Genomic DNA, 24,330 nt, shown 5'->3' on the forward strand with positions numbered 1-24,330 from the left:
TCAAAAAAAAAAAAAAAAAAAGAAAAAGAAAGAAAAAGAATACGCTTGGGGTCTTCTTTCGTATGGAAACATTCATGATGATAACCTCCAATCACAAAGGTTCTACAGGAATGAAGGTAAACAGGAACACACATAAACTACCCTCATCATTCTACTTGTCCCAATTAGAACCATCCCCAGGCTTCTGTCCTGCTCTAAGCTCCAGGAGGCTGAGCTTGAAAGATTACATCACCTGGGCACCTCTGCGCTTTGTCTTCCCATTGGGTTCAGCTGATGAGCTACCAGTAGAAAACTGGCAGGTGGGAGGAGAAGGTAGGGGAATACATATCCCACTTCATCACGGCTCTGGCGGGGGCTGCACCCCCTGTGGCTGCCACTCCTGCCTGAGGCCCATTTTCAGAGCTCCAGCTCTTGCTTCCTTTCCTTCCTGCTTCAGCCTGGGATGCTTTACACTGTTGCTAGTGCCTGGTACTTCACTATGTTTTGTTGCTTCTCCTAACTCTGCCTTTTGTACACAGTCCCTTCATTAAACTCTCTTCATGTAAAGCTTTGAGTGTGCCACCTGTTTACCGCCAGGACTCTGGCTGATTAAAGTCATCTCTGAGGGTGAATCCCTTGAGAAGTCACAAAGGCACACACGTGGATCTTCTTAGGGCAGCCTTCTCATGTAGGTAGGTGTGCGCACAGAACCTAAGGGGAGGTCTCCCCAGCCCCTGTTCATTCCATTTCTCCATGCTCAGGTGAGCACCTCAGGATGGGTTAATAAGCACAGACCAACCCCTCTGTGAGTCAGTTGTCAGCAGAAGGGGCCAGCCTCATTTTTGAGGTCATCTGCAGGGTGAGAAGCCGTATTTAGGAGTCAGACTCTTATGTGAGGTACTTGCTTAAAGGGGGACCACTCTGTTCTGGTTATGTTGTGAGGCATTTAGCAAACAAAAATCCACAGTCTCATGTAATTCAGTTGATATTTAATTACAAGGAACTCAGGTTCTTACACAAGGCAGGAGATGGGAGTCAGCCGCTCCCCACAAGCCTTTCCAGCCTGGGTGACTGAGGCTGAGGAGACGGGGACACATGGAACATATGGGGAGGGTTCTGGCACAGTGTGTCCTGCCCAAAGCTGAGGGTGGTGGCCACTGGGGATCTGCCCTCGCGCTGGCCAAGGTCTGCCATCACTCCATGAGGCAGAACTCTGACTCCTGCTGTCGCATGTTGGGTAACACATATAGAGCCACAGCTGCAATAGCCAAGAATACCATAGGCTTCCACAACCCAAACATGTTCTGTGGGACCAAAGAGAAACTGTGAGTGCCCAGCCTCCTGAACCCTGCCCTAAGCCAGAAATCACCTGCCTATGGGTGCCCAAGACACCTCAGGAACATTGTGGATCGGTCTCTCTTACCTCCTGGGTAACCAGTGGAGGCAAGTGATCTCTCAGTCCTGGCACCACTAGACATGTGGCCCAACACTGTACGCACCACCTTAGGTGACAGCCTGTATTCAGGCCTCTGTTTCTCCCCATGGGCTGAGAATACTAGCTCCCACGTGAAGACGCAGGCTCAGGGGCCAGACTTCCAAGTGGTTGCAATGAGAAAGGACTGAATGCCATGGCAATAAAGAGGAGGGTAAACCTGGCGCTTTGGGAACAGCAGCAGCACCTCATTAGTTTCACTGCAGTGAAGTGAACTCAGAGTCAAGAGGATGGGGAAAGGGGAGTAAGACTGAGGGGAAATGAAGAAAGTGCACCACGGAGTGCAGGTAAGTAGGAGGTTCTTAGGCAGACAAATTTTGACAGAGAATGACACTGGTTCAAGGAAACTTAAGGAAACCTGTCACTGGGCCTGAGTCATTAAAACACTCCTAATCACCAGGTATGTTGACTGACTTCCTGAGTATGTGCTAGAGTATGCTGAGGCTTCCAGACACTGCCGGCCACTAGGGAACCCTGCTGATTCAGGGGACAAGTGACACCATCAGAAGATATCCAAAAAGCATCCATTAGGGAATATGAAAATGTTAGACAAGAAAATACATACTTGGGGAAATAGGTTTTATTTTTATTATTTTTTTGCTCTACTACCTGAAAGGTAGAATTTGGATTTTGAGTCATAAGCTATAGCATAGGTAAGAGAAGGATGGTTTCAAGTAAAAATGGAATATAGCCCATTAATGCTAATAACACATTTTCTCAGATGATACTTTATCTAAAAAGAGGATTTTAAGCCTGCTAAAGAGCAAAGAAAATCTCCCGAGCTTGTAGAAATAGCTACTAAGAACAACAGAAGATATGAAATGGAAAGCCAAGCAACTTTAGAGGTAGATACACAGAGTAATTCATGTAAGAAAACCAAGAGATCGGCTGATGGAGGAGGATCGCTGGATACCTGGAGTTCAAAGTTACAGTGAGCCATGATCATGCCACTGCACTGTAGCCTTGGTGACAGAGTGAGACCCTGTCTCTAAAACCAAAAACAAAAACTAAGAAGGGAGCTAGCTAGAAAAAAAATTGACATGCTCAGATGCTTCTATCCTAAAGTACATTGCTAAGAATGTTAGTCTGGTGTTCTTAAAGGAGGGAGGAGCTAAAATCCTTAAATGTGACTGGTGCACCTCACACTGGGCAAAGGCAAGTTTCTGCATGGGATGGGGAAACGGCCAGTGTGGGTGTCCCAAAGGGGTAAGTTGTGTCAAACTCTCCTTTTAAACTAGGTGAGCTAAGTGACAAATCACAGGAATCATGTTTTTGGATGTTGAGTTGTCTGACAGGATTTTCTATGATCTTTGCAGATAATATGCAGAAATAAGGGTAGGATGACAGTACAGTATGTTGAATGACAGGTAAGTGACCAATGAGCTGAATAAAAGAACCCCACGAGACGACACTCTAGAGGCTCTGTCCTCACTCTGTCCTCTGTAGATGAAGATAGGGAAGGTGGGCTTGCCACCCCTGTAGACGATGTGAAGGTGGCAGAGGAAGCAAGTATTTTAAAACCACAGGGTCAAGATTAAAAACACATACACACAGAACCTTATAAGGTAAGAACAATGAACTATAATAGGGAAGAATGGAAAATTCTGCCTTTGAAGCCTCAAAATCAAATGCAGGTACAGAATGGGGAAAGGATGCTTAGCATACACAATCTGCAGAGGGGCTTATAAACAACACATGAAATAAATTAATAATATATTAGTTACCTAAAGAGCTAATGTGATCTGAGGTTGCCTAAACAGAAGTATGGTGTCTTCCTCCTTGGGACCAATGAAGAGAAACTGCTCAAAATGAGAAGAGATGATAAGGGGAAGCAAGATTGGAATCTTATCTGTTGCTAATATTGAGTCCTTTTAATCTGATTCGCAGCTTCCTGGCTGTTTTACTTAACTTCTCTATGCCTTAGTTTAATCATATATAAAGTAATAATAGGAGTAGCTTCTTCACAGGGTTGTTGCAAGGCTTATATCAGTTAATATACCTAAGTGATTAGAACAGTGCCTAACACATAGACTGCATTTTGTAAGTGTGTGCTCTTTTTATTAATGATGGCGTATTTTATAATTTATAGAATACTTTCATCTATTTTAATCCATCCGGTCCTGACAAAAACCTGTGAGGAGGGCAGAGGTTTGATCATCCTTTGTTTACATTTGAAGAAGCTAGAGCTCAGAGTGTGCATTTTGCTCCCTGGGACAACGGCTGTCAGTAGAGGCAGACTCAACCGAGTTCTCATGCTTTCTACACACTAGGCTCCCTCAGGTCCTGGCTGCACAGTTGCATGTTGGGGCCTCCCAGAGATCTGGGGATAACAGGCCCCACCAGTAGAATCCTTCACCAGCAGTTCTTCCTCTCCCCTTGATTGGGCCAGGCTGAGTCTGAGGTGGTGGAAGGCTGTGGCTGAATGCTTTGGGTCTCACCTGTAGTGCCTTAAGACTTCTGTGGGGCGGGGGGCACAGGGGAGAAAGAGTCATAGAGAGGGGCTCCATCACTAAAGCAATTGTGGACCAGGGAGTAAAGGGAATACCTAAAGTCAAGAAGAAAGGTAGAGGCTTGAAGATGAGTAATAGGAAAGCTGGGGAGGGAGCAGGAGGAAGGACAGAAAAGGAAATGGAGAGAAGTGCCACCAACAAATGCTCCAGCTGCCACCCTGTGCATTAAGCTACATTCTGTTCACAGGAATGTGAGAAGAGAGGGGAGTAGAGGGGGAGGCAGGGAGAGCATGAGAAAGAAGCAACACAGGACTAGAGAGAATACCTTATGGGTTCCAGAAGGCAGGTGGAACCCCAGTCTTCCACCTTAGGCCATAAGACCACATTCTGCCTCCTGAATTTGGTATCTTGTTGACAGCCTAGATTACATGTGTGGGAGCTGACTGGAAAGTGGCCAGAATAAATCAGTCTTAATTTCCTGAGAACACAGATCTCTGGCTAGTAGAAACTTTTCACTAATACCACATTCTCTCCAGAAAACCTAGCTTGGGAAGCCAATTACATGGAATCTGACCCACAAAAGAGATAAACAGAGAACTAATAAAATTTCCCGGCATTCTGTTCTGACTTTTCTGGAGACTGGAAGTCCAGAAGCAGAGAACTGTTCAGTAGAAAGAGCAGAATACAGTAAGGGTTCAGTTCCATTTCACCAAGCTTGACGGACCAACTTAGGTTGCCCTCCTACCAATGCCCCTGGGATGATCATGAGGATCAGAGCTCTTCAGACCTCCTCTCTCCCCCAACGGAAGAGGGATTCCTTATTTTGCCATCCTGAGTAGCAACAGTAGTGAGAACTTGACTCTGGAGTTAAAGACAAAGAGAGTCCAGGCCAGCCTTGCAGACAAACATCAGCTCATCAGAAGTGGTCAGGCTAGCCATCACACAGAGGATGAGCGGGGAAAAAGAAGTAGTGAGGCAGCTTTGACAGTAGCAACCGAGCTGGGCTTAGCCAAGTTTTTCCCAGCCAAGGATTGAAACTCAAACCATGTCTCTGGCAAGCATTCCAACCTCCTATGCATTACAAAGACATGCTCAGAGATGTCACAGGCTTTGCAGTAGCCCAAGGAAAAGTCAGAACTAAAACTCAGACCTGAGCATCACCTGTTGTAAAATAGTACAAGCAAGAAGCAAGCAGCTGGGAGAAAAGGGAAAGAGGAGAGGCCAGGGCAACCTGCACCCTCCCTCTATCCCTCAGAAGGAGAGGAAGCAATACCAGTACCTGCATTAGGACGACGTCTCAGCCCACCAGCACCAGAGCAAAGCCGAGATGACCACCAGGCCTACAAGAGGCAAGGAGAAGATGGGGGGATCGGGGGTAGGGGATGACTGCAACACACCAAAATGAGAAAGAAGCACGAGGAGAGACCAGGAGATGTGAGACATAAACACATGGATCCAACAGATAATGAAGATGAGAAAACAAAGGGAAAAGAGAAAGGAATCAAGAGGTTAAAAAACAGGTAAGCTAGAGCAGTTGCATGTCTTTTCTGCTGCCTGGGCCTTGGTTCTTTCCACCGGCAGTCTGCAGGAATTGCAAAATTGAATGGGTTAAGCAGCAGCTAGGTCCAAGTCAGGCGGTGAGTCCAGTTTTCTTTCTGTCTCATCATATACCTCTCATATCTTGTCAAGCAGGACGTATCTGCACCTAGACCTTTCTTGTGACGCTGCAGAGAGTAAACGGCTTCCTTAGTGGAGTAGGGTAGATACTTTTCCTAGGTTGCTCTAGGAAGAGCCAGTCTTCTACCAGGCCACCTGTCCCTTTGTTCTAGCCTGCTTTCCATCAAGTTTCTTAGTATTTTGGGCTCTTGTCCCTTTGATCGCCTAGGAATCTAATGATATCATTGTAAAACAACATGCACCAAAACAAACTGACAAGGGAGAAGGGCTAGTTCTTTCACTGCAACAGTCTTCCGGAGAGAAACTGCTTTTGCAAAGTGGTAATACGCATGCCCTAGAGCTGCCTGCAAAAGACGCAGGACCCACGGGGCAAAGGGATCTCTCCATATATAGAAACACAGAATATATTTGAAGTAGAAAAGTCAGGTCTAGCTTTAGAAATGTGGCACCGAAGGTAAAGACATCTGTGAGGCTCTGAACCAGCACATGGTGGAATATGATGAGCTCAAGGAAACATGATAGTGGGAGGGGCTGCAGTGGCTCCGACTTTTCACATCTTAGGTAATGGTCCCCTGGCACAAGGTAAGCAGAGCACTGCACACTGGATCCTTAGCCAGTGCTGAAGACCCAATTGCCGGAAATTCCAGATATCCTCAGAGTTGACTGGACAAGAGGCTTTTTTCTTTACCTCTGTTTAGAACAGAAAGAACCTGTAATGTAAGCTGAGGACTTACACAGGAAATACTCTAACTCTGTAGAGACTCTGGCCCTGAGTTAAGCCCAGGGCAAGAATTCAGTTGCTACATACCTGCAGAGATGTACCAGTTAATAAAATATGGAAGTACTTCTATATTGTTGGTAAGTTACCCCTGGCATTCTAGCATATATATCCCAGGATACCTCCACCCCAACCTCTCAGTGATCTAGCAACTGTAGGGCTAGGGATGGTCTCCTTGGACTAGTCTATGCTCCTACTGTACAGATGTGAAATATTTTCACTATCACTCTTGATCACTCCCAGGCCCCACCTTCATGTCCTGTGATACACAGAATCCAGGGGGCGACACAAGCCTACAAAGAAGCGATTATCCCCTGACACACCCCTAACAGCAACAACAAAGGTTAAACCTAACAGGGCACCATAGGAAAACCGGACTGAGTGACTTGCCCAGGCTGACAAAAATGGCCTGAAGTAGACTTCACACTGTCAATGTCCTTCCTGCAGTGCCGAAAGAGGGATGAGGGAACGCTCTCCACATAAGGAAGGTAACAAAGGCTACTATGTAAATGAAAGGACTCCAGGGACCCACGTTGGTTCCCAGAAAAGGTGGTCATTGTGAGGTGGTTCCACAGCAAACGGGGCTGAGCCCGTGATTTCCTGCAGACAGACTGCTCTCGCCTCCCGCTTCTGCATCTCCACCTCCCCGAAGGGCCGTGCCTTAGAGTGCGAGGCCTCCACTCCTGGAGATACCCATCCTTGGCAGGGCCACCCATTAACTCTGAGGTACCTGAGCCCAAGATCCCACTTCCCACTTGATCTAGCCTTTGGCTCTGGTTACCTTTTTGCTCTCGGAAAGTCTGAGGGGGTTGTTTTCTTCGGGACTTTCAAGGGAAGAGTCAATGTCATCTTCCTCCTCTTCACTGTCTTCTTCCTTCTCCTCTTGCTCTTTGTCCTCTTCATTTTCCTCCTGATCTTCTGTGGATTTAGCTTCCCCAGGATCTGCTGGCTCAGCAACTAGCTCATCCCCACACTGCTCCTTTGCTTCCTCTTTCACTTCCTCCTTTTTTTCCTCTTTCATTTCCTCTTTCTTTTCCTCCTCTTTTGCTAGTCCATCTAATTTCCTCTGGCTGGCTTTGTAGTACAGCACCACCTCCAGACTCTGTGGGGTGGGAGTAGGGCAGGATGAGGGCTGCGTTACCTGTGAAGCTCCTACTCTCATGACAATGCTGTACTAGCTCCAGGAAACATGACTTCCAGCATGTCAGAGTGCAAGGGTGCAGCCCGGTGCTCCGGGACTGTGAGCCAATCCTCTGAGCATATGTAGAGGGCATCACACCTCACCTCTCAGGACCACTATGTCTGTTGGCCATTAAGCCATTTCAAACAGCTGCCAGAACTAAAGAGTCTTGGGTGTGCACCTAAATTTTTGCTTCCCACCCCTACAGTGACTCTTCTTTTACCCAATCCTCTTTCACTTATTAGTACACAACTACTTTGAACAAATTCCTCCCTCTTCATCTATTTGGTCCTTCTCTTGGGCATGTAACCCAGGAAGAACAGGGGCCCCAGCAAATGGGGTTGGGCGAACTGAAGGAGTTGTCCAACCTAGGGGCTGTGGTCCTTTAGGGCTGTACCTCCCATTGTGGTCCTTTAGGGCTGTACCTCCCAATGTGAGTTGTCTGTGTTCAATGTGAGTTGTCTGAGTTGTCTGTGTTCCACTCTCCCCATAGCTTCACAGGAAAAGGGAGCACCCACTTTCCATTAAGATGGGAACCACTGTAGACACTTCAGAGATCCCAGAAGCTTCTCTACAAATCCCTTGCCTGGTTGAAAGGGTGGTGGAGACAATGCTTCTTCCCAGGATCTCCTCCTCCTTTCTGCTTATCTGGCTACCAAGGTTACTACTCACCTTTCTGGTCTCAAAGTCACTCTCAGAAGTATCCGAGCACGGCTTGATCACCTTTTTCATTTTAACCCCATTGGCGTTCTTGTTCATGTTCTTATTAGCATTCTTCCCCCGGGCTTCTTTGACAACAGAGGGCCTCTTCTCCCTGAGCTGGCGGAGCTCCTCCTGGCAGCACTGCAGCTGCCCCTCCAGCTGCTCCTGCACTACCAGAAGCCGCCCCTGCTCATCCATGCTAGCCTGGTATTGCAGCTGCAGCTCTCGCAGCTTGGTCTGCAGTTCTTTGATCTGTTGGTAGTGGAGGGCCAGTTACCCAGAGTTGGCTGGTTACGCAACCAGTTGGCTGACCATGCAACCAACCTCAGCCCTGCTTGGGGGTCTCAGAAATCTCCCTGCTAAAGCCCATAGGAAGAGAAAATATTCAACTGTGAAAAATGAGCCTCTCAAATAGTTTTACAAATAGCTTCTCCTAACTTGAGGCACCTGATGACGTACATCTAATAAGATGAAAAAAATGGCAGGGCGTGGTGGCTCACTTGCCATCCAGTGTAATCCCAGCACTTTGGGAGGCTGAGGTGGGCGAATCACTTGCGGTCAGGAGTTTGAGACCAGCCTGGCCAACAAGGTGAAATCCCATGTCTACTAAAAATACAAACATTCGCTGGGCTTAGTGGAGCACACCTGTAGTCCCAGAAACTTGGGAGGCTGAGACAGGAGAATCGCTTGAACCCAGGAGGTGGAGGTTGCAGTGAGCTGAGATCGTGCCACTGAACTCCAGCCTGGCAACCAGAGACTCTGTCTCAAAAAAAAAAAAAAAAAAAAAAAAAAGAAGGTCAAAACTATTTAAATGGTGTTTTCTACTGTGACTGGGGAATAACAACAGGGCTGCTATCAATTCTGAATCTCGGGGATTTATTAGATAGAATTCTTTTTTTTGAGATGGAGTTTTGCTCTTGTTGCCCAGGCTGGAGTGCAATGGTGTGGTCTTGGCTCACTGCAAACTCCGCCTCCTGGGTTCAAGCAGTTCTCCTGCCTCAGCCTCCTGAGTGCCTGGCATTACAGGCATGTGCCACCATGTCCAGCTAATTTTGTGTATTGTTAGTAGAGATGGGGTTTCTCCATGTTGGCCAAGCTGGTCTTGAACTCCTGACCTCAGGTGATCCACCCACCTTGGCCTCCCAAAGTGCTGGGATTACAGGGGTGAGTTCTTTTTATGGGAACTCCTACTTCATCCAACCCATCTCTCTAACAGGAACAATTACTTAAAGAACTGTGTTGTACACTCCTGAAGTGTGTACTGGGCTCCTGCACCTCACCCTGGAAACAGAGGCAAGTCACATTCTGCTCCCTGATCTCGGGTTTTGTCTTCCTTGGCTGATGGCAGAACATGACCATCCCCTCAGTAGGTACCAATACTAGCCAATCTAGACCCATGTGTTCGCTGCTCTCTGAATCTCTCCTGTGTGTATACAAAGAGACCCCCATTGGACTGTGAACCTCTGGCCAGACACAAGACTTCTGTCCCATTCCTAGGGGGTGCAGAGCACTCTTCTTGGCATTGTGAGAGATCCAAAGGGAGACATGTCCCTGTCCTTGAGCTGCTTACAATCTAGTTGGTGCTCCCAGTTGGTGCACCAGGAGACAAGGCAAATGCACACAAAGTGATGAAAGAAGATTGGCAAATGCAAAAATACAGTTCTACAGAAGTGGTCTAGAACACAAAGCAAAAGAGAGAACAGAAGTGGCAAAGAGAGAAAAAGAAATCATTTGATGTGTGGAATCCTGATGATCAGTAAACCCCAGCTCCTCAGGCACTTGGGAATGTCATCAGGGATGCAGCAGACTGCCCAGCCTCTGAGGTGCATGCTGTCCCTGCTTTGTCCCTCTCTCTTTGGCCTCTCTTGAAGTGGCCATGACCCCTCTGGCTCCAGGGGCTGCCAGAGGAAACCTTGCCTCCCTGACAGTGGTTACCTCATTCTTGTCGTTCTGGGGGGCCACGGGCTTTTCAAGGCATTCCATGCACTCCTTGAACTCCCTTTCACAGGCATCCAGCTCTTCCTTCAGGTCTTTCTGCTTGGCCAGTAACTTTTCCATCTGCTCTTGCAGCTGGCTGTGTTCCTCCTGGCTTATCTGGTACATGGCCTGCACCGCCTGCAGCTTGATCAGCACCTTCGCAACCATTTCCTCAAAGTGCTGCAGAGGGTGGGGGAGCAACAATAGCACCCTGAGGAGCACCTAAGCTCCGCCCCACTCTGCTAGGCCCTTCCCTGGATACCAAACAATGGCCACTAGGATCCAGAGCTGCCCGCGGGGGAATGCTATATTTACCCCCATTAAAGAGCACCATGGCTGTGGTGAGGAAATGGACTGAATCTTATGGGCCTCTGTCCAGACGGGGGCATCTCTCTACAAGAGGGCTGAGTGGGAGACCAGGCTGCCATGGGTAGAAGGCTTCGCTTACTTTCAGTAGTTCCCCAGGTCAGCTCTGACCCCATTCCCACACTTCTTGTCCCTTCCCCTGGTGATGCATCTCTTAAAAAGACAAGAGTCCATCGTCCCCTGCCTGACCTGTCACCTGGCAACCGTTACCTCCATGTCTTCAGTCTCAGCAGGTTCCTCGTCAGTGCAGCTGCTGACAAAACTCTTCTGGCAGGTGTCAGAGCTACTGGTGCTGCCGTAACTCTTCTTATAGGTAATGCTGCTGTCGCTAGTAGTGCAGTAACTCTTTCCATAGGCCTCACTGGCACTGGTGCTGCTGTCATAGCTCTTGAGAAAGCTCTCGCTGCTGGTCTGGGTGCTGGCGTAACTCTTGTTATAGCTCTCACTGTCATCCACAGTGGTATCATAAGTCTTACGGCAGTTCTCATTGCTGGGGGCCATGCTACCATAGCTCTTCCCGTAGGACTCAAGGCTCATTTTTATAGAAGGGGACTGGACTTGAAGCAGCTGCATTTCTTCCAGGCAGAGCTGCAAGTCTGCCTGCAGTCTCTTCCGCTCCTCTAGGAGCCTCCCTTGCTCTTGCTGCAAGAGCTCCTGCTCCGCCTGACTGGCCTTATACAGCACCTGCAGGGCCTGCATCTGCTCCATGAGCAGCTTGGATTGCTGGGGGCAGGGGTGGGGAGACATTATCATTATTGTGACACTTCAGTCCTTCCAGCTGCACCTTTCCTGGTACAGATGTCTGAGAGCACACCTTAGAGAATGGCATGCCTACATTTCCACCTCACCCCGGCTTATGTCTCTGACTTAAACTACAGGTAACTGGCATGTATCAGTTTCTTGCTCATTTGGGAAAATATCCCCAGGGCAGATACTCCATAATTTCCCGGCTCCCATTTCAGCTGGTTTCTGCACTTTGGTACATCCCTGTCTCCTTGGAGCAGTCCCGAGTGGGTTTCCAGAACACCTTGGCTCCCCATCACACCCTCTTCTCAGTCAGGTATACCTGTTATCCTGACCTTCAGGCTCAGTCTCCCTGCCCACCCCTAGTTGTAAAATCAGCCCGGCCTTGAACGCAGCAATATGAAGAACTGGAATCAAAGTCTCACTATTAGTTCCTGTATCTCCTGCCCCAATTCTGAATCTGGCCTCTGGGCATGTTTCCCAGGCTCTCTGGGCCTGGCTTCTTGGCGCTGATGTCCAGGATGAGATCTGATCAGTTAAGGAAATATTTTATACCTGGTTCCCAGCTGTGTTACCCAGGCCTGCAGCCTGGACATCTGCTGCCCCTGGAATATGATCCAGCCTCACAGTGTTGACTTCTGCTACTCCCTGGTTCTCCTTGTTCAGAATAAGATCTGAATGAATAGATTCGGCCTAAACTGAAACTGTCTACCTGCCCCTCCTCACCCACGCTGAGACCTCAGAACAACTTTAGCCCCCAACCCTGAATAGAATTGTACGGTGATCTCCACCTGTGTCACCTCATCGGTATGACCCCTTGCTGGTACTTGAGAGGCATCGATTTTCTGGTCTAACCCCTGTGACCTTGCTCTGTTATTGCCACCAAAGTTCCAATGAAGATAGTGTGGTCAGTACTAAGAACCCCATGTGCTAGGAATTCTTCTCTTGGAAATGAAAGGGCGCAAATTTGCCTCATAGATAACACCAAAGGTGAACGATTTTGATAACTGAGAACCGTAGTTTTCCACTCAAGAAAAAGATGACATGTTTAGAGTCAGTCCAAAGGAATCCAAACAAACACCAAACTGATACTATACATCTTACTAGGAATGAGTCAAATGATCCGATGACAGACTTTGGGTCATCCCAGCTCTGCCCTGAGTGCTCACAGTGCTTCAACTGGGCACTGTGAATATCAATATGATAAAGGATAATGGCATCTAGGTGAGGTCCTCAGGCTGTATCTAAAAGCCACCTCTTAATGGAGCCTGAGAGAGGTCACAGGTGGTGAAGGGCAGGGCTTTAGCCTTATCCTTACCCCTGGCCAAACAGGCCTTCCCAACTCTGACCCTTCAGCGGTGCCCACTCTCCCTGTCATGCTGCTGTGCTCAGGAGAACTGTCTCCCTACCTCTTGCTATGGTTACCTTGTTTCGATTATATTTTGAGGACTTAGCCAATTTGGAATCATCGGGATTCTCCAGCACTTCCTGGAAATGAGACTCTTTGAAACGTCGCAGCTCTTCATGGATCTCTAATTGTTCTTTTAATACACAGTCCTGGTTCTGTATCAGCTTCTTCTGTTCCTCCTGCATGCCTTGGTAGAGCAGCTGCAGCTCACACAGGTCTTCTAACTTGGTGAGTAGCTCCTGACTCTGAGGCGGAGTAGAAGGAAGGAGGCAAGGGATTGTGGTGGTTACACAGAAAGTCCGATGCCTCCTTGGTGCCTCATCCCCGCTGTGAACAATTCCCTGAAGAATCTCAGGGCTGGCTTCACAGAGCTCATCTGGGGACAGGGGGAGTCTTTCTATGGAGACCAGCTAAAAGTAGCAATGGTTTCTTACGTTGGGATATATTTTGTCGTTTACAAAGTGGTTTCAGGTGCATTTTCTCCAGATGGACTAAATATCTAAATATAAACTGCTGCACAGATTCCAGAGTATAAAAGGTATTTTAAGATTTAAAGCCCTTATAAGAAAAACTCTAATTGGCTCTATGGAGCTTTTTGGTTTGGGGAGAGTGGTGAGAAAGTAAGGAGTCGTTGGTAAGAAGAAGAAAAAGTTCAACCTCCACCCTTCTATTTTTCCCTAGTCACACAGGGAAGCTTCTCAGAGCAGCTTCCCCACAGTTAGCAGCTGCCTCTGGTGGAGTTACCTTGAGTAAGAGGCCACTCTTGGGCAGTGGCAGTGTGAGCCTGTGCAGCTCTTCCTGCAGCTGGCCCTGCTCCTCCTGCATCCTCCTCTGGTCCTCGAGGAGCTCACACTGCTCCATCTGCAGCTGCCCCATCTCCTTCTGGCTGGCCTTGTACTTTTCCTGCAATTCTGTCAGTCTGGACAGCAGTGTGTCACACTGTGGGTGGGGGCGGGTGCGGAGGGGGTGGTTACTCTGTAAGGTAAGCTTCCTGGGTGGCTAACAGAGCACTTCTGCGCTCTCCTGCCTCTTGTGATTCTCTCCCTGTGCAGTCACTTTGGACTGGTCACCCCAAGCCACAATGCACCCTGGCTGTTTAGATACCGATTGGGGATCCCCCACAGGCTGCTCTTTCAGAGCAGGTTGCTCTAGACTGGTGGCTGGCCTTGCTCTAAACTTCTACCATTCCTTTCTGGGGGCAGTTTGATGGCGAATGCTATCAATGCCCCTTTCCTCTTCTCTGGCCCTTTCCTTTGGTGTATACACCATATTCCCACCCTGCTGGGAACTCTTAGCTCCTGTTATTCCCATTAACCCCAGTTGTTTTTGAATGCAATTACACTCCTTACCAATAAGGACCTAATTTCACCCTAATTTTTCCCATTTTTGCTTTCCTAATTCTCTCTTTATATCTTTAGAAAGTATGCGCTATTGCTGAATTTGGATTGAGAAGTCTAAATCATCCCATTTCCAAAAACCCAAATCTTCCAGTATCAGACAGATCTCAATGCTGTTTTATGGCTAGAAAAAAAAACAGGTGCTGTCTGCCAGCATGCTTCTCCTTTCCCATCGTTTTTCCCATCAGGGGAAGAGGTGACGAGCAAGTCACGGATCCCCTGGGCTCCTAAATTGAGTAGAAGTGGAAAAAGGAGGAACCGTGAGCCTGGATATAGAAAGGCAAAGAGACTGTTGAGGTAGCCCAAATAACCTTCCCAGTCCTCTGTCTCCTGAAGGCCTTTCCCCAGGGACAGGAACTACTGAGTTTTCTGGCAGAATGTGACCAGCTCCACCATCTTTAGAGACTCTTGGGCCTTTTCTCCAACATGCTTCAACACCTTTCCATTTCCCATCAGTAATCAGGAGCTGAAAGTGCTCAACAGGATAAATGATAACGGCTTGCATCTTATACACTATGGAAAAGAAAAAAAATGAATAAGCCCTTGTTTATCACTATCAGGATTTACTACTAAAAGGAAGTGAGATAAGAGTAGAATTCTCTTCCATTTAAAGAGGGCACAATTCAACCTTCAACAATTTAATTACTGGCAGGGCATGGCAGCTCATGCCTGTAATCGAAGCTTGGGAGGCCGAGGCAGGTGGATTACCTGAGGTCAGGAGTTCGAGACCAGCCTGACCAACATGGTGAAATCTCGTCTCAACCAAAAATACAAAAATTAGCCAGGCGCGGTGGCATGTGCCTGTAGTCCCAGCTACTTGGGAGGCTGAGACAGGAAAATCGCTTGAAACCAGGAGGCAGAGGCTGCAGTGAGCTGAGATCGTGTCATTGCACTCCAGCCTGGGCGACAGAGTGAGACTCTGTTTCAACAACAACAACAACAACAACAAAGAATTTAACTACTTCAAAGTCACAGAATAAATCCTGAAAGAGCCTAGGTCCTTCTCTTGCCTAGTCAGCACTCTGGGCAAAAGACTGTACCCCCTTATAAAAGCATTTGCAATCCGACCCAGAAAACTGGTCCCTTTCTCTAGTTCCAACAATAATAGTTGTGTAATGGGTCCATGTATATGTTCCTCTCCACGAATGATTAGTTATCACTACAGTTCTAACACCATTGTATAGATATTCCATTGTCTACATACATGGAATCATGTGTAAAACCTTCAGGGGTTCAGACTGGAATCCAAAGGTATTGATCCTACTGAGCTGTGGCTCTGGCTCAAAGTCAAGGTCAGGGCAAACTGTTCTGAAGTTAGCAGCATGTGGCCCTGCCTCTGCTTCCTGCCTAGGAAGCCCATCAAGCCCTTCGATTGGGTGCCTTCATCTTTTGCCTCTGTACCTCCTCTCTCTGGAGCAAGTGCCCAGGAGCTGTCACCTCTCTGAACAACAATTACCTTGTTAGCACACTTTCCTTTGTCCTCCGGACTGGGCTGGGAGGCCTTGAGCTCTTTCAGCTCCAGCTGGCAGAGCAGGAGGTCCTGCTCCAGCTGGTCATACATGTGCTTCTGCCGCTCCAGCTCGTCCTTGCTGGCCTGGTACAGCTGCTTCATCTCCTGAAGCTGAGCGTGCGTCTCTGTGTTCTGGGCAGGGGAGGCAGGCCTGGCCATCACCCCAGGCACTCCTGCTGCTGAACTCTCTCCTCCCAGGCAGGGACTAAGGGGACCCATCTTCCCTTGTCCTTCTCAGCCCCAATTTCATCCCAGCCTGGGATATATACCCAAGATGGACCCGTCCCTGACAGGCTTGAAACACAGACCTTCCCAGTGTAGCCTCTCCAGTTAAATAAATAAATAAATATAAAAATAATTTAAAAAGAAACACAGACCTTCTGGGGCTTCCTTTTTTGGGAGGTAGGGAGGGAAAGGGACTTCCTTTTTATATGCTGCTTTTCTGATTTAAAATCAAAGGAAGATGAGAGCCTTGTGACTCCCTGAGGTTACCTTTCTCCTAAGCACCTCTTTGGCCCCCTCACTGCCAGCTCCTCCACACTCCTACCATTCCCTCTCCTCCTCTGCACTCTCACCCCCACACAAGATGAGGCTACATCCTCCCTCACCAGGAGCTTCTTTTACCTTCTCATTGCTCTCTTTGAAGGAGGCCACCGTATCTCTGAGGTGCTGCAGCTCCGCCTCATGGCACTGCAGCTCCTCCTGCAGCTGCTGCTGCCGTTCCAGCAGCTTTTCCTTCTCACATGTGACGTTCTGGTGCTGGAGCTGCAGCTTCTGCAGCCGGCACAGTAACTCCTATGGTAGAAGGGGCTTTGGGCAGTGCCTCTGGGCTCCTTAACCCACTCACTCTTCTGTGTGAGTCACTTGAAGACACCGACAGTCTAAGATTTGCTTCTCCCTGCCCTTCACTTCCTAATGTCCTCATATCTAATGTAGTACTCGAGCAGGGCTGGAGTTCTTTACCTGTGGTGCTGTCTATGTGGTAGCTGGAATTATTTTTAACTCACTACTCTGATCCACCTTTCCCAAAACCTCAGAAGGATGCCCTTAGCACCTAAGTTGTCCCCTCACCTCTGGTTGCTGTTACCTTCTCACTCTGCTTTTCTACAAGTGTGGATTTCATGACTTTGAGCTGCCGGAGCTCAGCCTGAAGTTGCAGCTGCATCTTCAAGAGCTCGTTCTGCTCATCCTGGCTAGTATCATATTTTTTCTGCAGGGTACAGAGTCTGGACTTCAGCTCCTCATTCTGTGGTAGGGAGGATGTGAGTAGAACAGTTACTCTGGAGAAACAGCAGATCTTTTTACGGATCAGTTGGGTTCCTTTTCAGATGCAGACATCTTGAGGAGCTCCCACAGGTCTAGGGTTTGGTTTCTTCTGTGAGACAGACACTCAGTAATGACCACCATTTCTAGAATGCAGTGCTATATGACTTCTACAGTTGGTTTCCAGCAGACTGTGCCCAGTTGCAGGGCAAGAGTCAGCAGAGCACAGCCATACTCACTGTGCCCACCCTGGTTGAAGCAGCCCCTCCATGAGGCCCTTCTGCCCCCACCCCAGATGACTCCCTGGGCAGTCTTTACCTGAGTGACACTGTGGGAGGTCTGAAACCGAAGCACCTCATTCTGAGCACACTTGAGCTCCCTCTGCAGCCGCCTCTGCTCCTCCTCACTGACCTGGCGATGATGCTGTAGCTCTTCCAACTCACAACACAATTCCTGACACTATGCAGGAAATGGAACAGGGAGGCTTGTTTACTACAGATACCACATGTGCTCCAAGAACAAGCTTGGGGAAAGTATGGCATTCTTTGACTGGAAGATTTACATCAGGCAAGCAAGACCCCAGAATACTGTCTCCCGTCACAGTGCATGCCTGTGGAGATGTTTCTACCACAGGCTGGGAGAAGGTGAAAGAAAGACAAGAAACGTGCCTGCCCTCCCCACCCTCTGTGCCCTACCTTGTTCTTCATGCCATGCATCTGCTCTTCAGCATCCCGTAGCTGCTGCCGTAACAGCTGCATTTCAGGATCAGGCTCTAAGAAATCCATTTCTGAAGTCTGAGACTCTGCTGATGTCATACTTAGTGTTTGGGACTCCAGCCATCTCTCTGTTGCTCTCTGTGTCCTGCAATCCAGAACCCCAGAGCTGTGCTTGAAGGGAGTTCTGCCTGGCAACACCAGCCATGCATGCTTGGTCCTGATGCCTTCATTTTAGGCCAAAGATAGTAAGGGGCCTTCTATTGTGACTCACCGCTCAGATAAACATGCTTAGAAGACTATGGAAAGTCTCCAGCACCTCAATCTGCAAAGGTGTGTTTGACTCTGGGAGACCCTTAGAATGCCAGTCCAGTTAGTTTTCAGGCTAGGCCTAGTCAAGCCCACTCCAATCGGGAAGCATTGTGCCTGCCATTAGACTGAAACAAGTCTATGCGGACAATAAATGAATCTCTTCTGATCTACTTCAGGGCAGAGCAAACCAGAACCCAGTGCCTAGAGCAAAAGTAAACTTCAGAACTCACTCCCTCTAGTCTTGAGATAACTGGGTCGGATCCCCATGTCTGCTTGTAGATGGTATCTGTATTCTTTGGAAACCATGGAAAGGACTGGGTCTCCAGGAGCAGAGGAACGCTCACTGCCCTGGCATCTGCCTTCAGGGGAAAGCCCAAGGCAAGACAGAGACCTGTGGAACCCCATGACCTCTCACTCTCCAGAGACAGCTGTACCTCTCACTCTCCAAATCTGCAAGCTGCCCAGTGAGGCTGCTGTTGCTCTCCTGCAGGGCCCGGTATTCCTCATTCAGGAAATGGTAGCGTTCCCGCAGCTCCTGCAGTTCTTCTGCAGAGGACAAGCAGAGAGAGGTGAGACCAGGAGGAAAGGAAAGCACTGATGACCAGCCCCCAGTTTTCCTGTTTTGAAACATGAGAGCAGAAGGCTAAAGAGCTTCTCTTTTTCTAAAGACAGAAAAGAGAGATAGAGGCTTAGAAGACAGGGCCCAGGAAATTCCACAGTGCAGTGAGTCTTTCTCCTCTTCCCGATAGCTGTCCTTCTTCTCATCTGCCCTGAAGATCTGCCCTGTGTGCTCATCTTCAAAGCCTCAACCGAAGCAGACTCTTGAACTTTTAGGAATTTTTGAAGGTTTAATTAAGTTTGGGGTTTACTATATGTAAAGTTTCCATTCAACTGTTTATGATTACCTTCCAATTATGCTCTTAGTACAAAAAGCTGAGAGATGTGAACTGTCAGATGTGACTGCCAGTACCTGCCTTTCAGGCATTCTGAGTTTCCTTGTATGTCCTTTATTCCCACACCAAATACATCGGTCTGGATGTGGTAAAGAATTCTTGCCAGGCGTAGTGGCTCAAGACTGTAATCCCAACACTTTGGGAGGCCGAGGTGGGCAGATCCCTTGAAGTCAGGAGTTCGAGACCAGCCTGGCCAACATGGCAAAACCCTGTGTCTACTAAAAATACAAAAGTTAACCAGGTGTGGTGGTGCATGCCTGTAGCCCCAGCTACTCAGAAGACTGAGGCAGAAGAATTGCTTAAACCTGGGGGGCAGAGGTTGCAGTGAGCCAAGGTTGTGAGACTCTGTCTCAAAAAAAAAAAAAAAAAAAGGAATTATTTCTAATGGCCTTTTATCTGCTGACAGAAAGGGCCATCCTAACCAGACTCACATATCATCCTCAAGCATTAGAAGAGATCCAGCTGAAATACCCCAGTATATGTCTCTAAGCACCAGTCACCTATACCTATACTTTTTCCTTTCTGGTTTTGTTTTGTTTTGAGATAGTCTTACTCTGTCATCCAGGCCAGAGTGCAGTGGCACAGTCAAGGCTCACTGCATCCTTGACCTCCCTGGACTCAAGGGATCCTCCCACCTCAGCCTCCCGAGTACCTGTGACTATAGGCACACACCACCAAGCCCGGCTAATTTTTGAATTTTTTTGTAAAGATGGGGTTTCACTATATTGCCCAGGCTGGTTTCAAATTCCTGGGCTCAAGTGATCCACCTGAGTCACCATGTCCGCTTTTAAGGCTGTGATGATACAAACACCTGTATCTGTTCTGTTTCTTCGTGATTAAGAATTATGTTGGCCGGGTGCAGTGGTTTACACCTGTGATCCCAACATTTTGGATGGCCAAGGTAGGAGGATCATTAGAGCTCAGGAGTTCAAGACCAGCCTGGGTCTTGAGCAAGACTCTGTGTCCACTTGCAAAAAATTAAAAAAGAATTATGTCTCTTAGAACACTAATTATACTGATATTTAAAGAACACTAACTTGCTCTAATTAAACCTAAGACCTATCTTACCTGCTGGAAGATTCAACACCCTAAAAGTAACTTCGAATGCTTCCTCTTAATTCCAATCAGAATTCCTTAGAATACTGCAGATTACCATAAAAGGGAGGGCGGAAACTAATCTTTAATGAAAACTAATCATGCACTAAGCATTAGACTTGATAGTTTCAGCCTCAGATTTGGTAAGTGTGCAAGTGATTTCGACATGCTTCACATTTCATTTAATTCCCAAAATAGTTCTGTAAGTTTTTTTTTTTTTTAATAAACTTTGAATTTTAGATTAGTTTTAGATTTACAAAAAAGTTGCAAAGATAGTACGGAGTTTCCTGGGAGGGTTCTCACCCAATTTCCCTAATTGTTAACATCTTACATTACCATGGTATACCTGTCATGACTAAGGAATCGAATATTGATACATTACTATTAACTAAACTCCATAGTTTACTTGGATTTCTCTACATTTTCCCTAAGGTCCTTTTCCTGTTTCAGGATCCCATCTAGCTATTAGGTTTTATTGACCAATTTTGATTTAATATCCCGGGTATAGAAACAGGCTCAGAGAAAGACCGTAACCAGACCTCCTATGTTCCTCCTGCTAATTAGTGGAGCTGAGATACTGAACTCAGGTCTGTCTGACTCCAGCCCAAGCCTTCCCACTGTGCCAACCTTCCTCTCCCAGCACCATTTAATCTAAAGGCTCTTCTGAGACGCTTGATACAGCTGGAAAAACTTGCAGTTCTTTGATTCCTTGTTGATTGCCTCTGCTTGACCTGGCCAAATATAGGACTTCCATTATACTCAGATCATAAATCTAGCTGCAGAATAAAGGCAAACTCTCTGATGTCATGAATCCTAGCAACTAGCTGGGAGACTCACTGTCTGAAAGCAGGGCTCTAGGCTTTTGGGTAACTCATGTATTACTTGGAATAACTTTTCTTCTCTAGCTGTCTTGTGCTCTCATTTGTTGCCCCCTAAAGCTTCTATTTTGGGGAGAGCTAATGGAACCTAAGAATTAGCATCCCTGCACCTGGAAGCAGGGCCAGAGGTCCCCCATAAAGCAGTCCAGGCAAAGCACCATGATGCCTGGGCAGCAGGAAGAGTTTCCCAAGGTGACAGGTCCCTCTTTGCCCATCTTAGAGCTGGGAATTTTCCCAGGAAGGGTTTTCCCATAGTGAAATCAACAAAGACCCAATGACTCTCTGAAGAAGAATTTCCAGGGTACCTCTCCATGGTACTATTTCTTACACCACCATGGACTGGTTATGTAATATCTGGGTAGGTTTTTCCCCTTACTGTCTTTTTAAAAATTTTTATTTAAAATTTTCTTTTAGAAAGAGATAGGGTCTCACTTGGTTGCCCAGGCTGGTCATGAACGCCTGGGCTCAAATGATCCTCCCATCTTGGCCTCCCAAAGTTCTGGGATTACAGGCATCAGCCATCATGCCTGGCCCCCTACAGTGTTGAATTCGACCTGGAGGTTTTTTCTAGAGATTCCTAATTCATGATCTAACACCACCTTCTACCATTTTCCTATGTATTATCTCCTTTCCTCTGCTTGACTTTACTGACCCACTTGACGGCTCTCATACCTTGCAACCCAGAGTAATCTGAGAGACCTAAACTACTGGATGGTTCAGAGCTCTTCATTTCCATTTCTGCACGGAGGGAGGCAATCTCCATCTCGTAATCTCCCCGAATGCGTTCCATGTCTTCAAGTTCATTCTGCATCCTGCAGAGATCCTCCTGCAGGGACGCTATGTCACTCTCATGTTCAGTTGCAGAATCCTCTGCTGCTTGCCGCAGACTCTGGATCTCAGCCTGGGCCAAATGCAATTCCCGTTCTATTTCCTTAAGTTCGCTTTCTTTCTCATGCTCTAACAGGGAAATCTCCTCACGCAGAGAACGCAGCTCACCTGCAAAGTCCAAAGGTTGAGATGATCAAGAGGGCAGGTGAACTAATCTACCATGTTCTAGGGGCACAAAATTAAAGGGAGACTTATTTCTTGTCTGCAAAGTCCTGAAAACCTCGTCTCTACCCCATCAGAGAAGTATAGCATCATGCTGGATGGACTAAAAGGAGTACCTAAGAAGGGAAAAGAGAGTGACTCTATGTAGTAAGGTCCAACAGAAAAGTAGATTTTGAGGCCTGGCACCGAAAGCAATCACTTAGTCTACTGTAAACAAGAAGTATTACATGCTTCTAAGGAATCACCTGATTGTTAAAGACCTAACTTCATTTATAGTATTTTCTTGATGCCCTGAATCTTTCTAGAAATTCCCTGACTCAAAAAATGTATACAGACTATTTTCACCTATTCATCCTGAGAGCTCAGAAATTACAGAGCCTCAAAGTTCCCATGACCTACCTGTGGTAAGTACTGGACCTAAAACAATGTGCATTTAGAGTTCACAACTCAAATTCACTTATAAGTTCACTGCATAATAACCAAACACGGGATAATAACCTAAGTGTCAGTCGATAAGGGATTGTTTAAACTGATGATAGTTAGGCTGGGCGCAGTGGCTTACGCCTATAATCCCAGCACTTTGGGAGGCCAAGGCAGGTGGATCACTTGAGGTCAGCAGTTCAAGACCAGCCTGGCCAACATGGTGAAACCCAATCTTTACTGAAAATAAAAAAAAAATTAAATTAAATTAAATTAAATTAAAAAGTCAGGCGTGCCCTGTAATCCTAGCCACTTGGGAGGCTGAGACAGGAGAATTATTTGAGCCCGGGAGATAGAGGTTGCTGTGAGCCGAGATCGCACCACTGCACTCCAGCCTGGGCAACAGAGTGAGACTCGGTCTTAAAAAAAAATAATAATAATAATAATGATAATAATAATAAAATAAACTGATGATAGTTAAATAGAATATCATGCAGTCATTTAAAAGAAAGTATCAGATCTATGGTGAAAACAAAGAAGTTTCCATATTAACTGAAGAAAAGAGCTGTAAAATATATGCTATGATCTAATTTTTGTAAAAAAAATTTTATGTATAGTATATAACACACAAATGGACAAATATATAGAAAAAGGCCTGGAAAGATCTATGCCCAAACCATAATGAGTAGTTGTTTCTGAGGTATGGGGTAACATGTGATCAGGTTTTTACTTTACATATCATATACATCTGTGCTGTTTGGATTTTCAGAACAAGCCTATATTTTCTATTTTTTAATTTACAAAATAATGGGTCAAGAGTTCTCTGTATCTATGGAGCATCTCAGAGTTTCTAGACACATGCACCCATCTGGGATCAGAACCAAAAAGTGGAGAGAGTAAAAGGCACTGATAACAACAGTGAACTTAGGATTTGAGGGCCAGGATGAGAGAATTAATGAGGATAGGGTTGGAAGGGTCAGGATTTTCCCATAAATCCTTTGCAAGACACATTCTCTCACCCCCTTCCCCCAACTTCTGCTCATTCTACTCACCATTCAGATGTCAACTTTTCTAGTTTGTACCTCCAAAAAAACTAAGAGAAGTCCTCTATTAAATGGTCTCATAAAACCTTGTACTTTGCTCTGTGTGTGTGTGTGTGTGTGTACTTAGTCTCCCCTTCACCTGGTTATAAGCTTTATCAAGGCAGAGAGCATATCGGGTTTGCTCACCATTACAGCTCTAGGATCTAGTATTGTGCCTGAAAATGAAGCTCAATAGATATCTGATGTATTCATGCATAAATAAGGCAACAGTTCATCTATTCAACAAACTTTCACTAAGTATCTCCTATGCGTACAGAACTAAATATTTGGGGGGTTTTCCTTTTTGTTTTTGAGACACAATCTCGTTCTGTTGCCCAGGCTGGAGTGGAGTGGCATGATCATGGCTCACTACAGCCTTAATCTCCTGGGCTTAAGCAACCCTCGCTCCTCAGCACCTCTAATATCCGAGACTACAGGCATGGGCTACCCTGCCCTGGTAATTTTTTTTTTTTTAATGTAGAGATGGGGGTCTCTTTCTGCTGCCCAGGCTGGTCTCAAACTCTTGGGCTCAGGTGATCCTCCCATCTTGGCTTCCCAAAGTGCTGAGATTACAGGCATGAGCCACCACACCTGACCCTGTTTGGGTATTTTTTAAAAATTAGAATAGAATCTAGACTTTCAAAGAAGACAAATTTGGACATGCTTCATAGATAGATGCTGAGTGGTGAGGGCTTCTCAGGGGAAGATCTACCCTGCTCCCGAGCTCACACGTGGAACTATGCGCATGTCTTTTGCCAATCTTTCCAGTTCTAGAATGATCCTAGCTGTTACATCTCCTTGATCTATTCAACAACTATTAACTGATCCTTAACTGCTTGCCAAGGCCAAGAATCTCCTGTTAGATTCTCTGACTTCCTATTGGAAGAACAGTCAGCTCTACCCC

General features: G+C 46.9%; 1 protein-coding gene across 2 annotated transcripts in view; it reads right to left on the reverse strand.

The window, feature by feature from the left end:
- Positions 1-951: 951 nt before the first annotated feature.
- The window catches only part of CCDC136 (coiled-coil domain containing 136), a 31,761-nt gene continuing 8,382 nt past the window's right edge, over positions 952-24,330 (reverse strand). The window contains exons 4-18 of one of the 2 annotated variants that reach the window (XM_011995902.1): positions 21,547-21,870; positions 18,383-18,494; positions 17,619-17,784; positions 17,242-17,382; positions 16,748-16,906; positions 16,285-16,455; positions 15,607-15,792; positions 13,498-13,692; positions 12,771-12,998; positions 10,812-11,324; positions 10,194-10,415; positions 8,229-8,510; positions 7,158-7,478; positions 5,201-5,307; positions 952-1,283 (exon numbers count right to left, since the gene is read on the reverse strand). In XM_011995902.1, the coding sequence (XP_011851292.1) occupies positions 5,206-5,307; positions 7,158-7,478; positions 8,229-8,510; positions 10,194-10,415; positions 10,812-11,324; positions 12,771-12,998; positions 13,498-13,692; positions 15,607-15,792; positions 16,285-16,455; positions 16,748-16,906; positions 17,242-17,382; positions 17,619-17,784; positions 18,383-18,494; positions 21,547-21,870 (3,122 nt within the window). In that variant the 3' untranslated portion in view covers positions 952-1,283; positions 5,201-5,205. The remainder of the gene's footprint in view (positions 1,284-5,200; positions 5,308-7,157; positions 7,479-8,228; positions 8,511-10,193; positions 10,416-10,811; positions 11,325-12,770; positions 12,999-13,497; positions 13,693-15,606; positions 15,793-16,284; positions 16,456-16,747; positions 16,907-17,241; positions 17,383-17,618; positions 17,785-18,382; positions 18,495-21,546; positions 21,871-24,330) is intronic. The other variant, XM_011995903.1, reaches the window with a different exon arrangement.

Source organism: Mandrillus leucophaeus, unplaced genomic scaffold, assembly GCF_000951045.1.
Source record: "Mandrillus leucophaeus isolate KB7577 unplaced genomic scaffold, Mleu.le_1.0 Scaffold5, whole genome shotgun sequence".
Lineage (NCBI taxonomy): Eukaryota > Metazoa > Chordata > Mammalia > Primates > Cercopithecidae > Mandrillus > Mandrillus leucophaeus.